At 46.0% G+C, this 20,136-nt stretch overlaps 2 protein-coding genes across 8 annotated transcripts in view; one reads left to right on the top strand and one right to left on the bottom strand.

The window, feature by feature from the left end:
* LOC112249094 (pre-mRNA 3'-end-processing factor FIP1) overlaps nt 1-1,119 on the bottom strand; it is a 41,265-nt gene extending 40,146 nt beyond the window's left edge. For 3 of the 5 annotated variants that reach the window (XM_042320302.1, XM_042320305.1, XM_042320304.1), the window contains exons 1-2: nt 772-1,119; nt 400-439 (exon numbers count right to left, since the gene is read on the bottom strand). In XM_042320302.1, coding sequence (XP_042176236.1) covers nt 400-439; nt 772-838 — 107 coding nt within the window. In that variant the 5' untranslated portion in view covers nt 839-1,119. The remainder of the gene's footprint in view (nt 1-399; nt 440-771) is intronic. The other 2 variants (XM_042320307.1, XM_024418746.1) reach the window with 2 other exon arrangements.
* A 514-nt stretch (nt 1,120-1,633) lies between these two features.
* Nucleotides 1,634-20,136, top strand: part of LOC112249076 (sec1 family domain-containing protein 2-like) — an 84,871-nt gene continuing 66,368 nt past the window's right edge. The window contains exons 1-2 of one of the 3 annotated variants that reach the window (XR_002953311.1): nt 1,634-2,314; nt 2,793-2,961. The gene's annotated coding sequence lies outside the window, so the exon portion shown is untranslated. Of the gene's footprint in view, nt 2,962-20,136 lie in introns of all 3 variants that reach the window. The other 2 variants (XM_024418718.1, XM_042320257.1) reach the window with 2 other exon arrangements.

Below are 20,136 nucleotides of genomic sequence, written 5' to 3'. Positions count from 1 at the left end.
CAGTACAAACTGACTAAGAGTGAATAGTGTGGCTTTACGTTGTGAATCTCAAACAGCATAACATAGACACGTGACTAGTATATTCGTGTAGAAAGCTGAACAGGTGTCATTTGTGTAAGTGCCACAAAAAAAGTGTCTAAGATAGGTATAAATAAATCATGTGTCCAACATTTGTAGTATGCTGCAAGAATACACACCTAATTTATGTGGGTATACGTATTTTACAAAAGGAACAATTTAACAGTGTAGTCTGGTGTAGGTCTGGTTTGCAGGAACACTCAGTACATATTTGAGATCTAGGCAAGTGGTAAATTGAGGACAGAATAGGACAGACAGCCAGGTGACTGTCTGCTATGTAAAACAGACAGTTTAACAGTGGGTGTTTTACCTGTCACTTACCTATTAGGTGCCTCTTCCTCTGCCTTCTCCTCAATCTCATCTATCACAGAAAAGAAACATCAGCATGTTTGCATCATACACACACTTCAAAACCTAAACAGACAAAATGACAGTTTCAAATATCTACTGTAAATGCCAGAACTCAATAATTCCTTCTGCTTAGTAAGAGAGAAAAAAAAACATCCCCAACAGCTGTTGCGATGTCAACGTGGTAAACTGGTGCACGTGTTGTTTCTGGTGTTGTGGTTAGCTTTCTTGCTAACACAACTGTTTAGCTCACGTACTTTCAAATTTGCCAAACACAGAACAGTGGACAAAATGTTACTATTTATGCGCTAGATAGTGTCATCAAATCTGTTTTGACTAGCATACCTCCATATAACCATTCTTCTTCATCGCCCCCGCTTGCATCAGTTGTTTTGTCCATTTCTGCGGACATGTCTACCCAAACCCAGTCACTTCTGCTGTGAATCACAACTTGACAGATATTGTATCAAATACAATAACTGGCAACGAATTGAAAATCCGGTTATTTCGCCAAACTTGAGATTTTTACAGAACAGATATTCAAATGTCAAACTGTTACATATAACGGGGATTTAAAAAATAATAATAACGGAATAGGACGGCGTGTCACCTTATCGGTATTCGGTAGCACGCGTAAAATAAACCCTAATGGTAAAAAAAAAAGTGACAGTTTACTTTACCCACACACGTTTCTATAGGGACCTTTCTATACACGACGTAAACGTACGTCGGAAGAAACAGGACTCTACCATTGGTCAGTATGTCTCTAGATGAGACAATGTATCAATTTCTAAAAGTATATAAAGTAGTACAGTATTTGCCAGGGTCAAACAAGCTTGCTTTGTTTCTGAACTCATGACAAGCATACCTTTATTTTTGTATGGTTTATTTTTTTCAATTTATTCAAAAAATGTATGTATTTTTGTGTAGTGTGGATAGTATATAGCTACGATGAAGAAACTCAAATTAGTTTGCTTTCAGTTTTGTAAGAAATAGCAACATAAAAAAAAATATATATATATATATATATATATATATGTTTATTTTTAATTTTTAAATCATGTAGAATAGTCTGGATACATACAATAAGTACAGAAATAGACAATGATAACATATGCTAGGGGGTAAGAAATAGCAAATGCAGCAGATTCTTACATGAAACCGGCGTAGCAGCTGCATGATGACGTATATCTGTCGCGACGTGGAACGCCACATCACTGTTAAGAGACTCACATGTGTTTGTGTTGTTGTTTTGAAATAACTTTTCCTGACAATTTTATAGAAATCTTGTATTTTTGGTCGGTATAAACGACAGTTGCATTTACTAAATGTTACCGATTGAGGTCTTCACGTGTTTCCCCGGTCAGATGTGGGACAAAGTGTTGTCAAAGGTAAAGAAAGCTGTTGTTTTCATGGACGACAAGTGTGCTGAGAGTCTTCATTGGAACGGTGGAGCTACAAGTGTATTTGAGGCTGGGGCTCGTAATTTAAAAGAGTTTTCAAGCTTCGAAGCCGGTGGTGAAAACGAACCAAAGGCTGTGTTTGTGGTGAGCACTCTGCTGAAGGGGAGGACAGCTGACATTATCAAAGACATTATTGGACTCAGTCACTTTCAGTATTGTGTTGTTTTCACCACCGTAGCCCACTCTATACAACTCCTCGCTAACAATGTCACTGCTGAATTAGAGGAGAACCCTGTGTTCCAGCAGTTTGAAGAGAAGCTGAGTGAGTGGATGGGAGACATGAACTACACCGCTGAAGTTATACATGCGCCTGTGGTCTTCACTCAGGTGTCACCACAGCTTCTTCTGACTCCAATCTTCGCGCACCTGTTCCCACTGTTGCCACAGGACCTCTAGACCATCAAAATAAAGCGAACAGAGAAGAGGTTTGTCAGTTTGACTGATTTTGACATGCAGTCTCTTACTCCGGAGTTGCAGATTGAAATTAAAACCCTGACCTGTGCGGTTAATTCCATGTTTGAGTCCACCAGCACCCAGGAGGAGAACTTTGCAGTGGGTCCAATGAGCCGTCTTATTGCTGGGGAACTGGCCAACCATCCTCAAGCAAAAAGCCGCAGAAAGACTGCCACCAATAAAGCATCCATCGTCTTCATCGACAGTGCATATCACAGTCTTGTACAATGTCTGATGTCCATAAACATGTCAAGCTGCAGCAGAGTCAAACACACATGCACACTTTCCCCACATCTCAATGACATAATCTTGCTGCACCTCCCTTCCCAACAGAAAGGGTGTTTTATTGTGACACTTCCGTAGTCCCTATTCTATACCACTTACACAGGAGTTTATGTTTACTTGGACTATGTTTTTGGTTTACAATTCTCTGTTTGTCCTTGTCCTCAGGGGCTGCTGGTCACCATGGTGACAGCCTGATGGAGAAGATCTTGACTGTGCTGCAACCTCTGCCAGGACACACCACTGATGTTCAGGTGGACATGCTGGAGCTCATTAACCTGCAGCACATCCCAGACTCCCAACCTACCCTGGCTCCAGGCTGCCTGGTACAGACCCAGTGAGTAAATCTGTGCTGGAACAGTTGTAGGCAAAATATTGCAATACTGTTGAAAAGTCCAATTTCACATGATTCAGTTAGATAGTTCACTTTTTTGTATTTAAAGAGGGTTGTTGTTTAATGTGCCTACATTCATTATGTTTAATGTAGGCACAGGAGATATAGAAAAGGCGAACACTAGAGAATGGGTTCTGTATGTTTTCTCACCTAGGTCACCTCTGATCAGTAGTGATTATGCTGCTCTATCTGTTCTTATTTTCTCATCATTTTAAGCTGAATTTTGTTTGATTTGGTGACGTTTCTGTCCATTTAATTTCCTTTGTCCAGGGTTGTAGGTTAGTCTGACTGTAATTTTGCTGTGATGTTTATGACCCAAGCTCTAATTTATCATGTCTACTGTATAACAAGGTTTCTAATGTTGAGGTTAATTTATCTTGGCCCACAAGCGTGAAAACAGTGTTGCTTGTTGTGCTGAATCTCTCTTCCCCTCTCTCTTTCTCTCTAATATTGTTCTCTGAGTCTTGGGTCAGTCATTATCTCTCTCTTTCATAATCTCTCCCTCTCCCCCTTACCCCTACATTTTATGGGGGAACACATGACTGACATTAGAGGGATACTTCGGGATTTTGGCAATGAAGCCCTTTATCTACTTCCCTAGTGTCAGATGGACACCTTTTTATGTCTCTGCACCCAGTGTGAAGGAAGTCCGTTTTACAAGCCAATGCTAACTAGCGTTAGCGCAATAATTAAAAGTCTATGGTATCTACTAGCATGCTAGCAGTTACCATGTACTTCTAGTCATTGCGCTAGCGCTAGTTAGCAATTGCCGTCTGGTATAGAGGTCCTTGAAGGTAGGAAGCTTGGCCCCAGTGATGTACTGGGCCATATGCGCTACCCTCTTTAGTGCCTTGTGGTCAGAGGCCGTGCAGTTGCCATACTAGGCAGTGATGCAACCATTCAGGATGCTCTCGATGGTGCAGCTGTAGAAACCTTTGAGGATCTGAGGACCCATTGAAAATGTTGTGTCATGGGGCAGCTTGCAGCTGTGCTTCCCTTTGTAGTCTGGAATAGTTTGCAAGCCCTGCCACATCCGACGAGCGTCTGATCCGCTGTAATACGATTCAGTCTTAGTCCTGTATTAGAGGTTGACCAATTAATCGGAATGGCCGATTAATTTGGGCTGATTTCAAGTTTTCATAACAATCGGAAATCTGTATTTTTGGGTGCTGATTTTGCAGATTAAAAAAAATATATATATTTAAATTTTATTTAACTAGGCAAGTATGTTAAGAACACATTCTTATTTTCAATGACAGCCTAGGAACGGTGGGTTAACTTCCTTGTTCAGGGGCAGAACAACAGATTTTTACCTTGGCAGCTCTGGGATTCAATCTTGCAACCTTACGGTTAACTAGTCCAACGCTGTAACCACCTGCCTCTCATTGCACTTCACGAGGAGCCTGTCTGTTACGCTAATGCAGTAGAAGCCAAGGTAAGTTGCTAACTAGCATTAAACTTATCTTGTAAAAAACAATCAATCATAATCACTAGTTATAACTACACATGGTTGAGGATATTACTAGTTTATCTAGCGGGGGATGATTTAACAAAAGCGCATTTGCGGAAAAAGCACAATCGTTGCACGACTGTACCTAACCATAAACACCAATGCCTTTCTTAAAATCAATACACAGAAGTATATATTTTTAAACCTGCTTATTTAGCTAAAAGAAATCCAGGTTAGCAGGCAATATTATCCAGGTGAAATTGTGTCACTTCTCTTGCGTTCATTGCACGCAAGTCAGGGTATATGCAACAGTTTTGGCAGCCTGGCTCATTGCGAACTAATTTGACAGAAATGTACGTAATTATGACATAACATTGAATGTTGTACAATGTAACAAGAATATTTAGACTTAGGGATGCCACCCGTTAGATAAAATACAGAACGGTTCCGTATTTCACTGAAATAATAAACGTTTTGTTTTCGAAATGATAGTTTCCTGATTCGACCATATTAATGACCAAAGGCTCGTATTTCTGTGTGTTATGTTATAATTAAGTCTATGATTTGATAGCGCAGTCTGACTGAGCGATGGTAGGCAGCAGCAGGCTCGTAAGCATTCATTCAAACAGCACTTTTGTGCGTTTTGCCAGCAGCTCTTCACAAGCACAGCGCTATTTATGACTTCAAGCCTAATGGCTGGTGTAACCGATGTGAAATGGCTAGCTAGTTAGTGGGGTTAATAGCGTTTCAAACGTCACTCGCTCTGAGACTTGGAGTAGTTAGTCCCCTTGCTCTGCAAGGGCCGCGGCTTTTGTGGAGCGATGGGTAACGCTGTTTCGAGTGTGGCTGTTGTCGATGTGTTCCTGGTTCGAGCCCAGGTAGGGGCGAGGAGAGGGACGGAAGCTATACTGTTACACTGGCAATACTAAAGTGCCTATAAGAACATCCAATAGTCAAAGGTATATGAAATACAAAATCAAATCAAATTGTATTTGTCACATACACATGGTTAGCAGATGTCAATGCGAGTGTAGCGAAATGCTAGTGCTTCTAGTTCCGACAATGCAGTAATAACCAACAGGTAATCTAGCTAACAATTCCAAAACTACTACCTTATAGACACAAGTGTAAGGGGATAAAGAATATGTACATAAAGATATATGAATGAGTGATGGTACAGAGCGGCATAGGCAAGATACAGTAGATGGTATTGAGTGCACTATATACATATGAGATGAGTATGTAAACAAAGTGGCATAGTTCAAGTGGCTAGTGATACATGTATTACATAAAGATGCAGTAGATGATATAGAGTACAGTATATACATATGAGATGAATCATGTAGGGTATGTAAACATTATATTAGGTAGCATTGTTTAAAGTGGCTAGTGATATATTTTACATAATTTCCCATCAATTCCCATTATTAAAGTGGCTGGAGTTGAGTCAGTGTGTTGGCAGCAGCCACTCAATGTTAGTGGTGGCTGTTTAACAGTCTGATGGCCTTGAGATAGAAGCTGTTTTTCAGTCTCTCGATCCCAGCTTTGATGCACCTGTACTGACCTCGCCTTCTGGATGATAGCGGGGTGAACAGGCAGTGGCTCGGGTGGTTGTTGTCCTTGATGATCTTTATGGCCTTCCTGTGACATCGGGTGGTGTAGGTGTCCTGGAGGGCAGGTAGTTTGCCCCCGGTGATGCGTTGTGCAGACCTCACTACCCTCTGGAGAGCCTTACGGTTGTGGGCGGAGCAGTTGCCGTACCAGGCGGTGATACAGCCCGACAGGATGCTCTGTAGAAGCTTGTGAGTGCTTTTGGTGACAAGCCGAATTTCTTCAGCCTCCTGAGGTTGAAGAGGCGCTGCTGCGACTTCTTCACGATGCTGTCTGTGTGGGTGGACCAATTCAGTTTGTCTGTGATCGAGGAACTTAAAACTTACTACCCTTTCCACTACTGTTCCATCAATGTGGATAGGGGGGTGTTCCCTCTGCTGTTTCCTGAAGTCCACAATCATCTCCTTAGTTTTGTTGACGTTGAGTGTGAGGTTATTTTCCTGACACCACACTCCGAGGGCCCTCACCTCCTCCCTGTAGGCCGTCTCGTCGTTGTTGGTAATCAAGCCTACCCTGTTGTGTCCTCCGAAAACTTGATGATTGAGTTGGAGGCGTGCGTGGCCACGCAGTCGTGGGTGAACAGGGAGTACAGGAGAGGGCTCAGAACGCACCCTTGTGGGGCCCCAGTGTTGAGGATCAGCGGGGTGGAAATGTTGTTGCCTACCCTCACCACCTGGGGGCGGCCCGTCAGGAAGTCTTTTGGGCGGTAAGCAAATTGGAGTGGGTCTAGGGTGTCAGGTAGGGTGGAGGTGATATGGTCCTTGACTAGTCTCTCAAAGCACTTCATGATGACGGAAGTGAGTGCTACGGGGCGGTAGTCGTTTAGCTCAGTTACCTTAGCTTTCTTGGGAACAGGAACAATGGTGGCCCTCTTGAAGCATGTGGGAACAACAGACTGGGATAGGGATTGATTGAATATGTCCGTAAACACACCAGCCAGCTGGTCTGCGCATGCTCTTGAGGCGCGGCTGGGGATGCCGTCTGGGCCTGCAGCCTTGCGAGGGTTGACACGTTTAAATGTTTTCCTCACGTCGGCTGCAGTGAAGGAGAGTCCGCATGTTTTAGTTGCGGGCCGTGTCAGTGGCACTGTATTGTCCTCAAAGCGGGCAAAAAAGTTATTTAGTCTGCCTGGGAGCAAGACATCCTGGTCCGTGACGGGGCTGGTTTTCTTTTTGTAATCCGTGATTGACTGTAGACCCTGCCACATACCTCTTGTGTCTGAGCCGTTGAATTGAGATTCTACTTTGTCTCTATACTGACGCTTAGCTTGTTTGATTGCCTTGCGGAGGGAATAGTTACACTGTTTGTATTCGGTCATGTTTCCGGTCACCTTGCCCTGATTAAAAGCAGTGGTTCGGGCTTTCAGTTTCACGCGAATGCTGCCATCAATCCACGGTTTCTGGTTTGGGAATGTTTTAATCGTTGCTATGGGAACGACATCTTCAACGCACGTCCTAATGAACTCGCTCACCGAATCAGCGTATTCGTCAATGTTGTTGCCTGACGCAATACGAAACATATCCCAGTCCACGTGATGGAAGCAGTCTTGGAGTGTGGAATCAGATTGGTCGGACCAGCGTTGAACAGACCTCAGCGTGGGAGCTTCTTGTTTTAGTTTCTGTCTGTAGGCAGGGATCAACAAAATGGAGTCGTGGTCAGCTTTTCCGAAAGGAGGGCGGGGCAGGGCCTTATATGCGTCGCGGAAGTTAGAATAGCAGTGAGCCAAGGTTTTTCCAGCCCTGGTTGCGCAATCGATATGCTGATAAAATTTAGGGAGTCTTGTTTTCAGATTAGCCTATAAATACAATTTTAACTGCAACCTAAAACCTCTTGCCTTGGAATATTGAAGTCTCATGTTAAAAGGAACCGCCAACTTTCATATGTTCTCATGTTCTGAGCAAGGAACTCAAATGTTAGCATTTTTACATGGCACATATTGCAATTTTACTTCTCCAACACTTTGTTTTTGCATTATTTAAACCAAATTGAACATGTTTCATTATTTATTTGATGCTAAATTGATTTTTATTGATGTATTATATTAAGTTAAAATAAGTGTTCATTCAGTGTGGTCTACAGCTTATCATGTGATACTCTCTCTAGGCGAGCAAAACCTTGAGACTTCCTTAGATTTTGTGCACCAGCTATTGTTTTCAAATAGACTGCCACCCCTTGTCCGACCAGAGGCCGCTGTTCTATCCTGCCGAAAAAGCTTACAACCCGCCAGCTATATGTTATTAATGTTGTCGTTCAGCCACGACTCTGTGATACATAAGATATTACGGTTTTTAATGTCCCGTTCGTAGAATATACGTGCTTTTTAGTTATTTTGTTTTGTTATCCAATGTTTGTACATTGGCTAATAGGACCGACAGTAAAGGTAGATTACCCACTCGCCGTCTAATCCTTACCGTACCCAGACCTACGTCCCCCGATATCTCCGCCTCTTTCTTCTGCGAATGACTGGGATGAGGGCCTCTTCGGGTGTCAGAGGGAAATGCTTCGCGTCCGACTTGTTAAAGAAAAAATATTATTCCAGTACGGGGTTATCTCTGTCCTGATATCTAAAAGCTCTTTTCGGTCATAAGAGACAGTGGCAGAAACATTCTGTACAAAATAAGTTACAAATAACGCGAAAAAACACACAATAGTACAATTGGTTAGGAGACCGTAAAACGGCAGCCATCTCCAGCGCCATCAGGCTGCAAGGTGTTGAACTGGATTGGGCAGCAGACCTTGGGGGGTGTTAGGAGGTATTAGATAGTATCATATCCCTTGCTATCACTTTATCTACATTCAGACTGTCATCAGAGAGCCTCGGAGCCAAATGTCTTATCGCAGAGAGCAGTCGGTGAGGATGGGATCAGCTATCTCTCTCTCCCGCACACACACACACACACACACACACACACACAGAGTGGAGTGCAGATAGCAATAATAGGATGATCTTCCAGCCGGGGGCCTTGGTGCCTTTAGGGGGTGAGTGTGTGATGTGGGCCAGCAGGCTCGTTATTGCCTTCCCTATCTCAGAGCAGATGGGCCAGTTGACTCTTATCACAGCTGTTTAGGAGATTGAAGCGCAGCCCAGACACAAAAAAGTAACGCACCTGGAGCTCCTGACCCATTTTACACACTCATAGAACATTTGTACACTATGGAGTGAAGTGAAAATCTGTTGGTCTAAAGTTGGAATGTGTTCGTCTATACTGGATACATAGGGCTGCACCTGTTTTGATTCATTGACGGAAGGTTTGGGATCAAGTCTTAATAGTTTGGCTATGTATACTTGTTCATATGATACGGTACCATATTAATTCTTATGCTTAGTTGGTTATGTGGCCCAGCCAGGCTACACAGTATGATTGGCTGTATTATGAAGTTCCTCCCAGAGTGTGTTTTGTTTGGCTTTATTATGAGCCCGGTTTTTAAAGCTTTAAACAGTAGGTTGGGGCCTAAAATTGCTATTTTATTGCTTGATATTTCACTTTCATAATTCAGGATATTTTTTTTTACATCACTATGTTTAAGGCTGCTGTGGGTGGCCGTTGAGTTTAGCTTCCAAAACGGACCCCACACTTTGCTGTGCAATTAGTATGATGTTTCATGACCTGGTGTGAGTGTACCTTCAACACCGGCCTGGGCTCTAACTGTGTTTTTCCTGCTCATACCAGAGGGAGCCCAGATTCTCTCTACAGTCTGCAAGTCTAGTGTGTGTGGAGGTTTATAATATACACGTAGTGTACATAACATTAGGCACACCTTCCTACTATTGAGTTGCAGCCGCTTTTGCCCTCAGAACAGTCTCAATTCGTCAGGGCATGGAGTCTAAGTCAGTTAAGAACAAATTCTCATTTACAATGACGGCCTACCCCGGTCAAACCAGGACAACACTCGGCCAATTGTGCGCCGCCCTATGGGACTCCCTTACACAGCCGGATGTGATGCAGCCTCTACAAGGTGTCAAAAGCGTTGATGCTGGCCCATGTTGACTTCAATGCTTCCCACAGTTGTGTCAAGTTGGCTGGATGTCCTTTGGGTGGTGGACCATTCTTGATACACACAGCAAATTGTTTGTTTTGCTCATTCACCTTCACCGGCACACTGTGTATGTCTGAAGGGTTAAACATTGTTCTTTAACCAGTCTCCTCCCCTTCATCTACACTGATTTGAAGTGGATTTAACAAGGGACATCAATAAGTGATCATAGCTTTCACCTGGTCAGTCTGTCATGGAAAGAGCATGTGTTCCTAATGTTTTCTACACTCCGTGTATGTGTGCCTACACATGTATGCATTTAGGTTTGCTATGTATTAAAGTTCCTTTGTTTGTTGATGAGAGTAGGCTGGATGTGGTGATGTTGAGAGGGCAGTTCCATGTAACTTCTGCAAGCCACGACGCCCACCATCACAGATTGTTCAGAAGTTTCTGTAGTTAGGAACAGATAAGATTAGCATTCCTGCAACATTATTTTTTTTTTAAATTTATTTGAGCGCTGAGAAATTAAGCTAAGTGATTGCATCCAAATTGGCCCTTTTTAATATAGTACCCTGAAACAAACTTCTTCCTATTATGTGCTTACCGATTTATTAAATAATGTTTTAAGTTGAAATGCAATCTCCCCCTTATTTGATCTGTTGCAAATGTGTCCTTTTGTTTTGGACCTTTTTTTTGTTTTTGACCTTCATGACGAATCCAATACATATTCAAATGCCACCCACGGACCACCCACGCCCACGCCAATCCCACCCCAACAACCAGTACACAGTATCAGTTCTCTATTTGTATCTGTATGTATTATGGATCCCCATTAGCTTCTTCCTGGGGTCCAGCAAAATGAAGGCAGTCATATACTATTAAAAACATTACATTTCACACCACATTAACTATGTGCCCTTAGGCCACTACTCTACTACCACATCTACAACACAACATCCATGTGTACATGTGTGTATAGGGTGTAGGTTATCGTGTGTATGTGTCTGTCTGTGCCTGTGTGTGTGTGTCTCCACAGTCCCCGTTGTTCTGTATTTTTTTTAAATCCAATTTTAATGCTTGCATGAATTTACTTGATGTGGATTGGAGTTTCATGTAATGGCTCTATGTAGTAATCTGCCCCTCCCATAGTCTGTTCTGGACTTTGGAACTGTGAAGAGACCTCTGGTGGCATGTCCTGTGGGGCATGTATGAGTGTCTGACCTGTGCGCTAGTAGTTTAAACAGACAGCTTGGTTTATTCAACATGTCAATACTTCTCACAAATACAAGTAGTGATGAAGTCAATCCCTCCTCTACTTTGAGCCAGGAGAGGTTGACATGCATATTATTAATATTAGCTCTCTGTGTACATTTAAGGGCCAGCCGTGCTGCCCTGTTCTGGGCCTATTGTAATTTTCCTAAGTCCCTCTTTGTGGCAACTGCCCCCACGACAGTAGTCCAGGTGCGACAAAACTAGGGTCTGTAGGAACTGCCTTGTTGTTAAGAAGGCAGAGCAACACTTTATTATGGACAAACCTCCTCCAATTTTTAACTACTGTTGCATCAATATGTTTTGACCATGACAGTTTACAATCCAGTGTTACTCCAAGCAGTTTAGTGCCCTCAATTTCCACCATATTCATTACAAGATTTAGTTGAGATTTAGTGAATTATTTGTTCCAAATACAATGCTTTTAGTTTTATAAATATTTAGAACTAACTTCTTTCTTGCCACCCATTCTGAAACTGACTGCAGCGCTTTAAGTCTTGCAGTGATTTCACATGCTGCGGTAGTTGACGTGTAGTGTTGTAACGGCTTTCTTCTATCTCCTCCTCGGACGAGGAGGTGTAGCAAGGATCGGACCAAAATGCAGCGTGGCTATTGCAATCCATGTTTATTTAAAAATAAACAAACACGAACTTTACAAAAACAATAAACGTAATGTGAAAACCGAAACAGCCTAAACTGGTGCAAACTAACACAGAGGACACTAAGGACAATCACCCACGACAAACTCAAAGAATATGGCTGCCTAAATATGGTTCCCAATCAGAGACAACGATAAACACCTGCCTCTGATTGAGAACCACTCCAGACAGCCATAGACTTTGCTAGATACCCCACTAAGCTACAATCCCAATACCAACACCAAAACCCCAAGACAAAACACACCACAATACAAAACCCCATGCCACACCCTGGCCTGACCCAATACATGAAGATAAACACAAAATACTTCGACCAGGGCGTGACAGAACCCCCTAAGGTGCGGACTCCCGAACGCACCTCAAAACAATAGGGAGGGTCCGGGTGGGCATCTGTCCATGGTGGCGGCTCCGGCGCGGGACGTGGACCCCACTCCTTTAATGTCTTAGTCCCCTCTCCCTTCGTCCCTGGATAGTCCACCCTCGCCGCCGACCATGGCCTAGTAGTCCTCACCCAGAACCCCACTGGACTGAGGAGCAGATCGGGACTGAAGGACAGCTCGGGACTGAAGGACAGCTCGGGACTGAAGGACAGCTCGGGACTGAAGGACAGCTCGGGACCGAGGCAGCTCGGGACTGAGGGGAAGCTCGGGACTGAGTGGAAGCTCGGGACTGAGTGGAAGCTCGGGACAGCTCGGGACTGAGGGGAAGCTCGGGACTGAGGGGAAGCTCAGGCAGGTAGATAGATCTACCAGATCCTGGGATCTGGAAGAGTCTGGTTGACTGGCGGATCTGGAAGAGTCTGGTTGACTGGCGGATCTGGAAGACTGACTGGCGGATCTGGAAGAGTCTGGCTGACTGGCGGATCTGGAAGAGTCTGGCTGACTGGCGGATCTGGAAGAGTCTGGCTGACTGGCGGATCTGGAAGAGTCTGGCTGACTGGCGGATCTGGAAGAGTCTGGCTGACTGGCGGATCTGGAAGAGTCTGGCTGACTGGCGGATCTGGAAGAGTCTGGCTGACTGGCGGATCTGGAAGAGTCTGGCTGACTGAAAGATCTGGCTGCTCCACGCTGACTGGCGGCTCTGGCTGCTCCACGCTGACTGGCGGCTCTGGCTGCTCCATGTAGGCTGACAGCTCTGGCGGCTTCTTACAAACTGGCAGCTCTGGCGGCTCCGTGCAGACTGGCAGCTCCTTGCAGACTGGCAACTCCTTGCAGACTGACAGCTCCTTGCAGATTGACAGCTCCTTGCAGACTGGCAGCTCCTTGCAGACTGGCAGCTCCTTGCAGACTGGCAGGCAGACTGGCAGCTCCGTGCAGACTGGCAGCTCCTTGCAGACTGGCAGCTCCTTGCAGACTGGCAGCTCTGGCTGCTCCATGCAGACTGGCAGCTCTGGCTGCTCCATGCAGACTGACAGCTCTGGCTGCTCCATGCAGACTGACAGCTCTGGCTGCTCCATGCAGACTGACAGCTCTGGCGGCTTCTTACAAACTGGCAGCTCTGGCGGCTCCGTGCAGACTGGCAGCTCCTTGCAGACTGGCAGCTCCTTGCAGACTGGCAACTCCTTGCAGACTGACAGCTCCTTGCAGACTGACAGCTCCTTGCAGACTGGCAGCTCCTTGCAGACTGGCAGCTCCGTGCAGACTGGCAGCTCCGTGCAGACTGGCAGCTCCTTGCAGACTGGCAGCTCCTTGCAGACTGGCAGCTCCTTGCAGACTGGCAGCTCTGGCTGCTCCATGCAGACTGGCAGCTCTGGCTGCTCCATGCAGACTGGCTGGCTGCTCCATGCAGACTGGCAGCTCTGGCTGCTCCATGCAGACTGACAGCTCTGGCTGCTCCATGCAGACTGACAGCTCTGGCTGCTCCATGCAGACTGACATCTCTGGCTGCTCCATGCAGACTGACAGCTCTGGCTGCTCCATGCAGACTGACAGCTCTGGCTGCTCCATGCAGACTGACAGCTCTGGCTGCTCCATGCAGACTGACAGCTCTGGCTGCTCCATGCAGACTGACAGCTCTGGCTGCTCCATGCAGACTGACAGCTCTGGCTGCTCCATGCAGACCGACAGCTCTGGCTGCTCCATGCAGACCGACAGCTCTGGCTGCTCCATGCAGACCGACAGCTCTGGCTGCTCCATGCAGACCGGCAGCTCTGGCTGCTCCATGCAGACCGGCAGCTCTGGCTGCTCCATGCAGACCGACAGCTCTGGCTGCTCCATGCAGACCGACAGCTCTGGCTGCTCCATGCAGACCGACAGCTCTGGCTGCGCTGAACAGGCGGGAGTCTCCAGCAGCGCTGTAGAGGAGGAAGGCTCTGGCTGCGCTGAACAGGCGGGAGACTCCGGCAGCGCAGGAGAGGAGAAAGGCTCCGGCAGCGCTGGAGAGGCGAGGCGCACTGTAGGCCTGATGTGTGGTGCTGGAACTGGTGGTACTGAACCAAGGACACGCACAGGAAGCCTGGTGCGGGGAGCTGCTACCGGAGGGCTGGGGTGTGGAGGTGGTACTGGATAGACCGGACCGTGCAGGCGCACTGGAGCTCTTGAGCACCGAGCCCGTCCAACCTTACCTGGTTGAATGCTCTCGGTCGCCCTGCCAGTGCGGCGAGGTGGAATAGCCCGCACTGGGCTATGCAGGCGAACCGGAGACACCGAGCGCAAGGCTGGTGCCATGTAAGCCGGCCCAAGGAGACGCACTGGGGACCAGATGCGTAGAGCCGGCTTCATGGCATTTGGCTCGACGCTTAATCTAGCCCGGCCGATACGCGGAGCTGGAATATACCGCACCGGGCTATGCACCCGCACTGGGGACACCGTGCGCACCACTGCATAACACGGTGCCTGCCCGGTCTCGCTAGCCCCCCGGTAACCACAGGAAGTTAGCGTAGGTCTCCTACCTAGCGTAGCCCTACTCCCTGTGAGCCCCCCCCCCAATAAATTTTTGGGGCTGACTCTCGGGCTTCCATCCGCTACGCCGTGCTGCCTCCTCATACCTGCGCCTCTCAGCTTTCGCCGCCTCCAGTTCTTCCTTGGGGCGGCGATATTCTCCAGGCTGAGCCCAGGGTCCTTTACCGTCCAGTTCGTCCTCCCATGTCCATTTCTCCAGGTAGTGCAGCCTCTCCCACTGCAGCTGCTGCTGCTGCTGCTCCTGCTGCTGCTGCCTCTGTTGCCTCTCCTGTGGCTCCTGCCTGTTGACACGCTGCTTGGTCCGTTGGTGGTGGGTGATTCTGTAACGGTTCTCTTGTGGTGAAGGAGAGTCGGACCAAAATGCAGCGTGTAGATTGCGATCCATGTTTATTCAACAAACGTAACACGAATCTAAATACAAACACTATAAAACAAATAACGTAACGAAAACCGAAACAGCCTATACTTGCGTAAACTAACACAGAGACAGGACCAAAGACAATCACCCACGACAAACTCAAAGAATATGGCTGCCTAAATATGGTTCCCAATCAGAGACAACGATAAACACCTGCCTCTGATTGAGAACCACTCCAGACAGCCATAGACTTTGCTAGATACCCCACTAAGCTACAATCCCAATACCAACACCAAAACCCCAAGACAAAACACACCACAATACAAAAACCCCATGCCACACCCTGGCCTGACCCAATACATGAAGATAAACACAAAATACTTCGACCAGGGCGTGACAAGTGTTGAGCCATCAGCATACAATAGATGCCAATACACACAGACTTTACTCAAACAGTGGCAGGTCATTAGTAAAGATTGAAAAAAGTAAGGGTCCTAGACACCTACCCTGGGGAATGCCTGACTACCAGGATTATGTTGGAGAGGCTTCCATTAAAGGGCGCGGCGGCAGGTAGCCTAGTGGTTAGAGCGTTGGACTAGTAACCGAAAGGTTGCTTGATCGAAGGTTGCTTGATCGAAAAAATCAGTTGTTATGCCCTTGAACAAGGCAGTTAAACCCACCGTTCCTAGGCCGTCATTGAAAATAAGAATTTGTTCTTAACTGACTTGCCCAGTTAAATAAAGGTATAAAAAAGAAGAAAAAAAACATTTACCTGTTAGGCAGGTAAATGTCGATCCACAATATAGAAAGGGATGTGAAGCCCTAACACATACGTTTTTCCAGCAGCAGATTATGATCGATAATGTCAAAAGTTGCACTGAAGTCGAACAATTGTTATTTTATTATCAATTTCTCTCAGCCAATCATTAGTCATTTGTGTAAATCAAATCAAATTGATTTATATAGCTTTTCGTACATCAGCTGATATCTCAAAGTGCTGTACAGAAACCCAGCCTAAAACCCCAAACAGCAAGCAATGCAGGTGTAGAAGCACGGTGGCTAGGAAAAACTCCCTAGAAAGGCCAAAACCTAGGAAGAAACCTAGAGAGGAACCAGGCTATGTGGGGTGGCCAGTCCTCTTCTGGCTGTGTCGGGTGGAGATTATAACAGATCATGGCCAAGATGTTCAAATGTTCATAAATGACCAGCATGGTCGAATAATAATAAGGCAGAACAGTTGAAACTGGAGCAGCAGCACGGTCAGGTGGACTGGGGACAGCAAGGTGTCATCATGTCAGGTAGTCCTGGGGCATGGTCCTAGGGCTCAGGTCCTCCGAGAGAGAGAAAGAAAGAGAGGAGGAGAGAATTACAGAACGCACACTTAGATTCACACAGGACACCGAGTAGGACAGGAGAAGTACTCCAGATATAACAAACTGACCCCAGCCCCCCGACACAAACTACTGCAGCATAAATACTGGAGGCTGAGACAGGAGGGGTCAGGAGACACTGTGGCCCCATCCGAGGACACCCCCGGACAGGGCCAAACAGGAAGGATATAACCCCACCCACTTTAAGTGCCCTATATGTTTAATGCCCTTCTCTATTAGCATACTGAAAAGCTGTCTTAATTTGTTTGCTGTGAAATAGCATTGTATCTGGTCAAACACACACTTTTTCCCTAAAATTTACTAAGGGTTGGTAACAGGCTTATTGGTCGGCTGTTTGAGCCAGTAAAGGGTGCTTTGATGTTCTCGGGTAGCGGAATGACTTGTGCTTCCCTCCAGGCCTGAGGGAACACACTTCCTGTAGGCTTAGTTTGAAGAGATGGCAAATGGGAGTGGCAATATCTTCCACTATCATCCTCCGTCATTTTCCATCCATGTTGTCCGACCCAGGTGCCTTGCCATTGTTGATACACAACAATTCTTCTTTCACCTCTTCCACACTTACTTTATGGAATTCAAAATTACAATGCTTGTCTATCATAATTTGGTCTTGGAGGTAGACAGTGGGTTCAGAATTTGTGGGTGGCATGTCATTAAAGTAGTTGGCAATATCAGTGGTGTTTTGGGATGAATGAGCAATCTGATTCAAAGAACAATTAAGCCAAATTTGCCCATTTCCCCAAAGGTGCTCCAAAGCTTTTAACTATCATTCTTTATATAATTTATATTTTGTTTCATAGTACAGTTTCTTCTTATTTTTGTTAAGTTTAGTCACAATATCTCTATTTGCATTACATTTGCCAATCGGATGTGCAGCCAGACTTATTTGCCATTCATATTCCCTTATCCCTCTCAACCATCCAATTTTTCAATTCCTCATCAATCCACAGGGATTTAACAGTTTACAGTAATTTACTTAATGGCTGCATGCTTATTAGCAACTGGAATAAGCAATTTCATAAATGTGTCAAGTGCAGCATCTGATTGCTCCTGGTTACATACCACATACCAGCAAATATTATTTACATCTTCAACATACAGTAAGTTTGGTAGTGATTCCTACTGTATGACCTCTTATACACAATATTAGGCCCTGCCGATGATGATGGCTGGTGAAATGGTTGAGGAGATCCGGCATTTTCTTGCCTCAAGTGGTTTAGGAGATCCCTCGAGGACCGATGGGAGGTGGGGCCTGATGGACTCGAGCCAGGGGCCGGAATCGCATACATCATCATGGCCCTATCAGGGGCGAGCACTGAAGATGTAAACCAGAGGTAGAAGCCACCGGAGTGGGAGACAGAACCGAGGACGAAGGTGCAGGTACCTCCGAATCCGATCACGAAGCGGAAGGCCCCAGTGAAGAAGTCTGTGTCCAGTCCAGGCTTACCACAGCAAGCGAGGCCCCTATTGCCAAAGGCTGCTGCTTTCAACTTCCACGGCGACTGACGTGCCTTCATGGCTGGTTGGTAGGGTCAAGAATAGGAACATCCACTAAGTCATCCAGAAGCATCCTGCTAACTCCACTCTTCAGGGAAGGGGGACCCCTTCGGGGAGGGATCCCTGCAGAGCACCGGCCAGTCGACTGTGGAGAGACGGGACAGCGGCATCCAGCTATTGGAGTAGAAGAGAAAGAGAAAGTAGGCAGGTGTGGATTCCCTAGTAGCGTGTGTAAATTCTATACTTGTTTGCTAAGAGTAGCCACTTTGCCCCTGTAGTCCTCTGCAAGCCAACAGTTGCTACATTGAATGTCCAGACAGTCCAAATTTTCCCAGAATAGAGCAAAATAAACACAGATCCTGCAGTGTTGAAAACGTTCGTTAGCTACCTCCATTTGAAACTACAGGCTAGCTAGGCTAGCTGGGCTTCCGTGTCTCTCTTCTTGTCAGGAATTTACTAGTGGGCTATGAGCTCCAGTGAGTTCGTAAATACAGCCCACACAAGAAACACACACCCGAGTCACACATCAGTACGGAAAACAGAGAAAGCGGAGGACTTGCTCACTGTATGGATCCTGGCTGCACATACACTATACATGCGGGAGTTTACCAACTTGCAAGTTGGTGCTGTAGAAACAAGCAGTAAATTGCAGGGCAGTGAGCCAAAACACTTACCCCAATGGGCAGCGTGAACAAGCAGTGTGAACGAGCAGCGCAGTGTGATACCTCCAGGCAGTACTACAATTGGGAGAGTCTGACATGAAATCTCAACCCTAACCCTAGCCTGAGTTCTATGTCTGACAAGTAGTATGGAGCTTCAGTATTGGAGTATTGCTTCTTCATCCTATGTAATCTATTCCCTGTAAATCTGGTGATTGTCGTCCCCCCCATTCAGAGAAATTAGCCATTGAAGTCTCTTGCATTTTCACAATCAATTAGTGTGGAAGTACCAGGTTTTGCACACTAGATGCCGTTGTTCCTGCTATTGTCACAACCTTTTATCCATTTTGCTGGTCTTTTGTGTTTATTAAATGGATCACAACATTTTCTTACTTACTTTGGGTAGAAAACCAAAAGCTTTTAAGCATGACGAAAAAAAATTGTGTGATCATCCTCACAAGTCAAGCCAGTCCTTCATGAAAGCAATTAACTTTGTCCTTCTCTAAGCAACCTAATGCTTCAACCCAAATCTTTGAATAGTCCAACAAATGACAGCTCGCTGAGAGGTCTATCATTATCGTACAATTCTCATATGAAGATTTTTCCTACAAGCCCAAAACTCTTTCTTGTGCTTTTTAAGGTGGAATGACCCGAGAGTGTGTGATGATGACAGAGTGTTTGTGCTGGTGAGATTTGTGCGTGTGCAACTGTGTGTGCATTTGTGTGAGAGGTGAGGTACCCTCCAGGCCACCCTGTGTAATGTGCTGTGCTTGGCTGGTATTCACGTTGATGCTCTTTGATCCTCTATGGGACATATGAACCCTCTTGGCCCAGGGAGCTATATTTCCCCCGACTGTCTCAGACTGAAACCATCAACCACTAACTTGGTAACCTGGACCCTGGTCCTGTGGTGGGCAGACAGGCGGGTAGAGGGAGAGGTCTGTGCGGGTGGCCAAGATGTTCTGGTTCTGGTCCAAGTGCTGCCGAGCCTTGAGACAAGCCTCAGAAAAAAAGCACCCAACCGCACCCTGCCGTGAGAAAACACAATGAGTCTGCCACCTCCTCATCTCTAGACCAGCAGACCAGACTCTGCCTGCCAACAGGAAAGAGGGAAAACACACCTATTTCTGTACGGGCTGGGAAAGAAGAGAGTGAAAAGAAAGAAAACACACAATTATTTCTGTGGCAGCTGCATGTGAAAGACATGGGAAGAGAGTAAGTAAGAACAGGGATAGGAAAGTGTGCGGAGAGGAAGAACAAATAATAATGAAAGGAGAGACATGGCTATGGCCTGTGTAGCTTACCCCACTGTGAGTTAAAAGGCTACACCCATCATCTGGCCACACCCATCA

This window comes from Oncorhynchus tshawytscha, linkage group LG01, assembly GCF_018296145.1.
Source record: "Oncorhynchus tshawytscha isolate Ot180627B linkage group LG01, Otsh_v2.0, whole genome shotgun sequence".
Lineage (NCBI taxonomy): Eukaryota > Metazoa > Chordata > Actinopteri > Salmoniformes > Salmonidae > Oncorhynchus > Oncorhynchus tshawytscha.
This window is presented reverse-complemented; position numbering and strand designations above follow the sequence as displayed.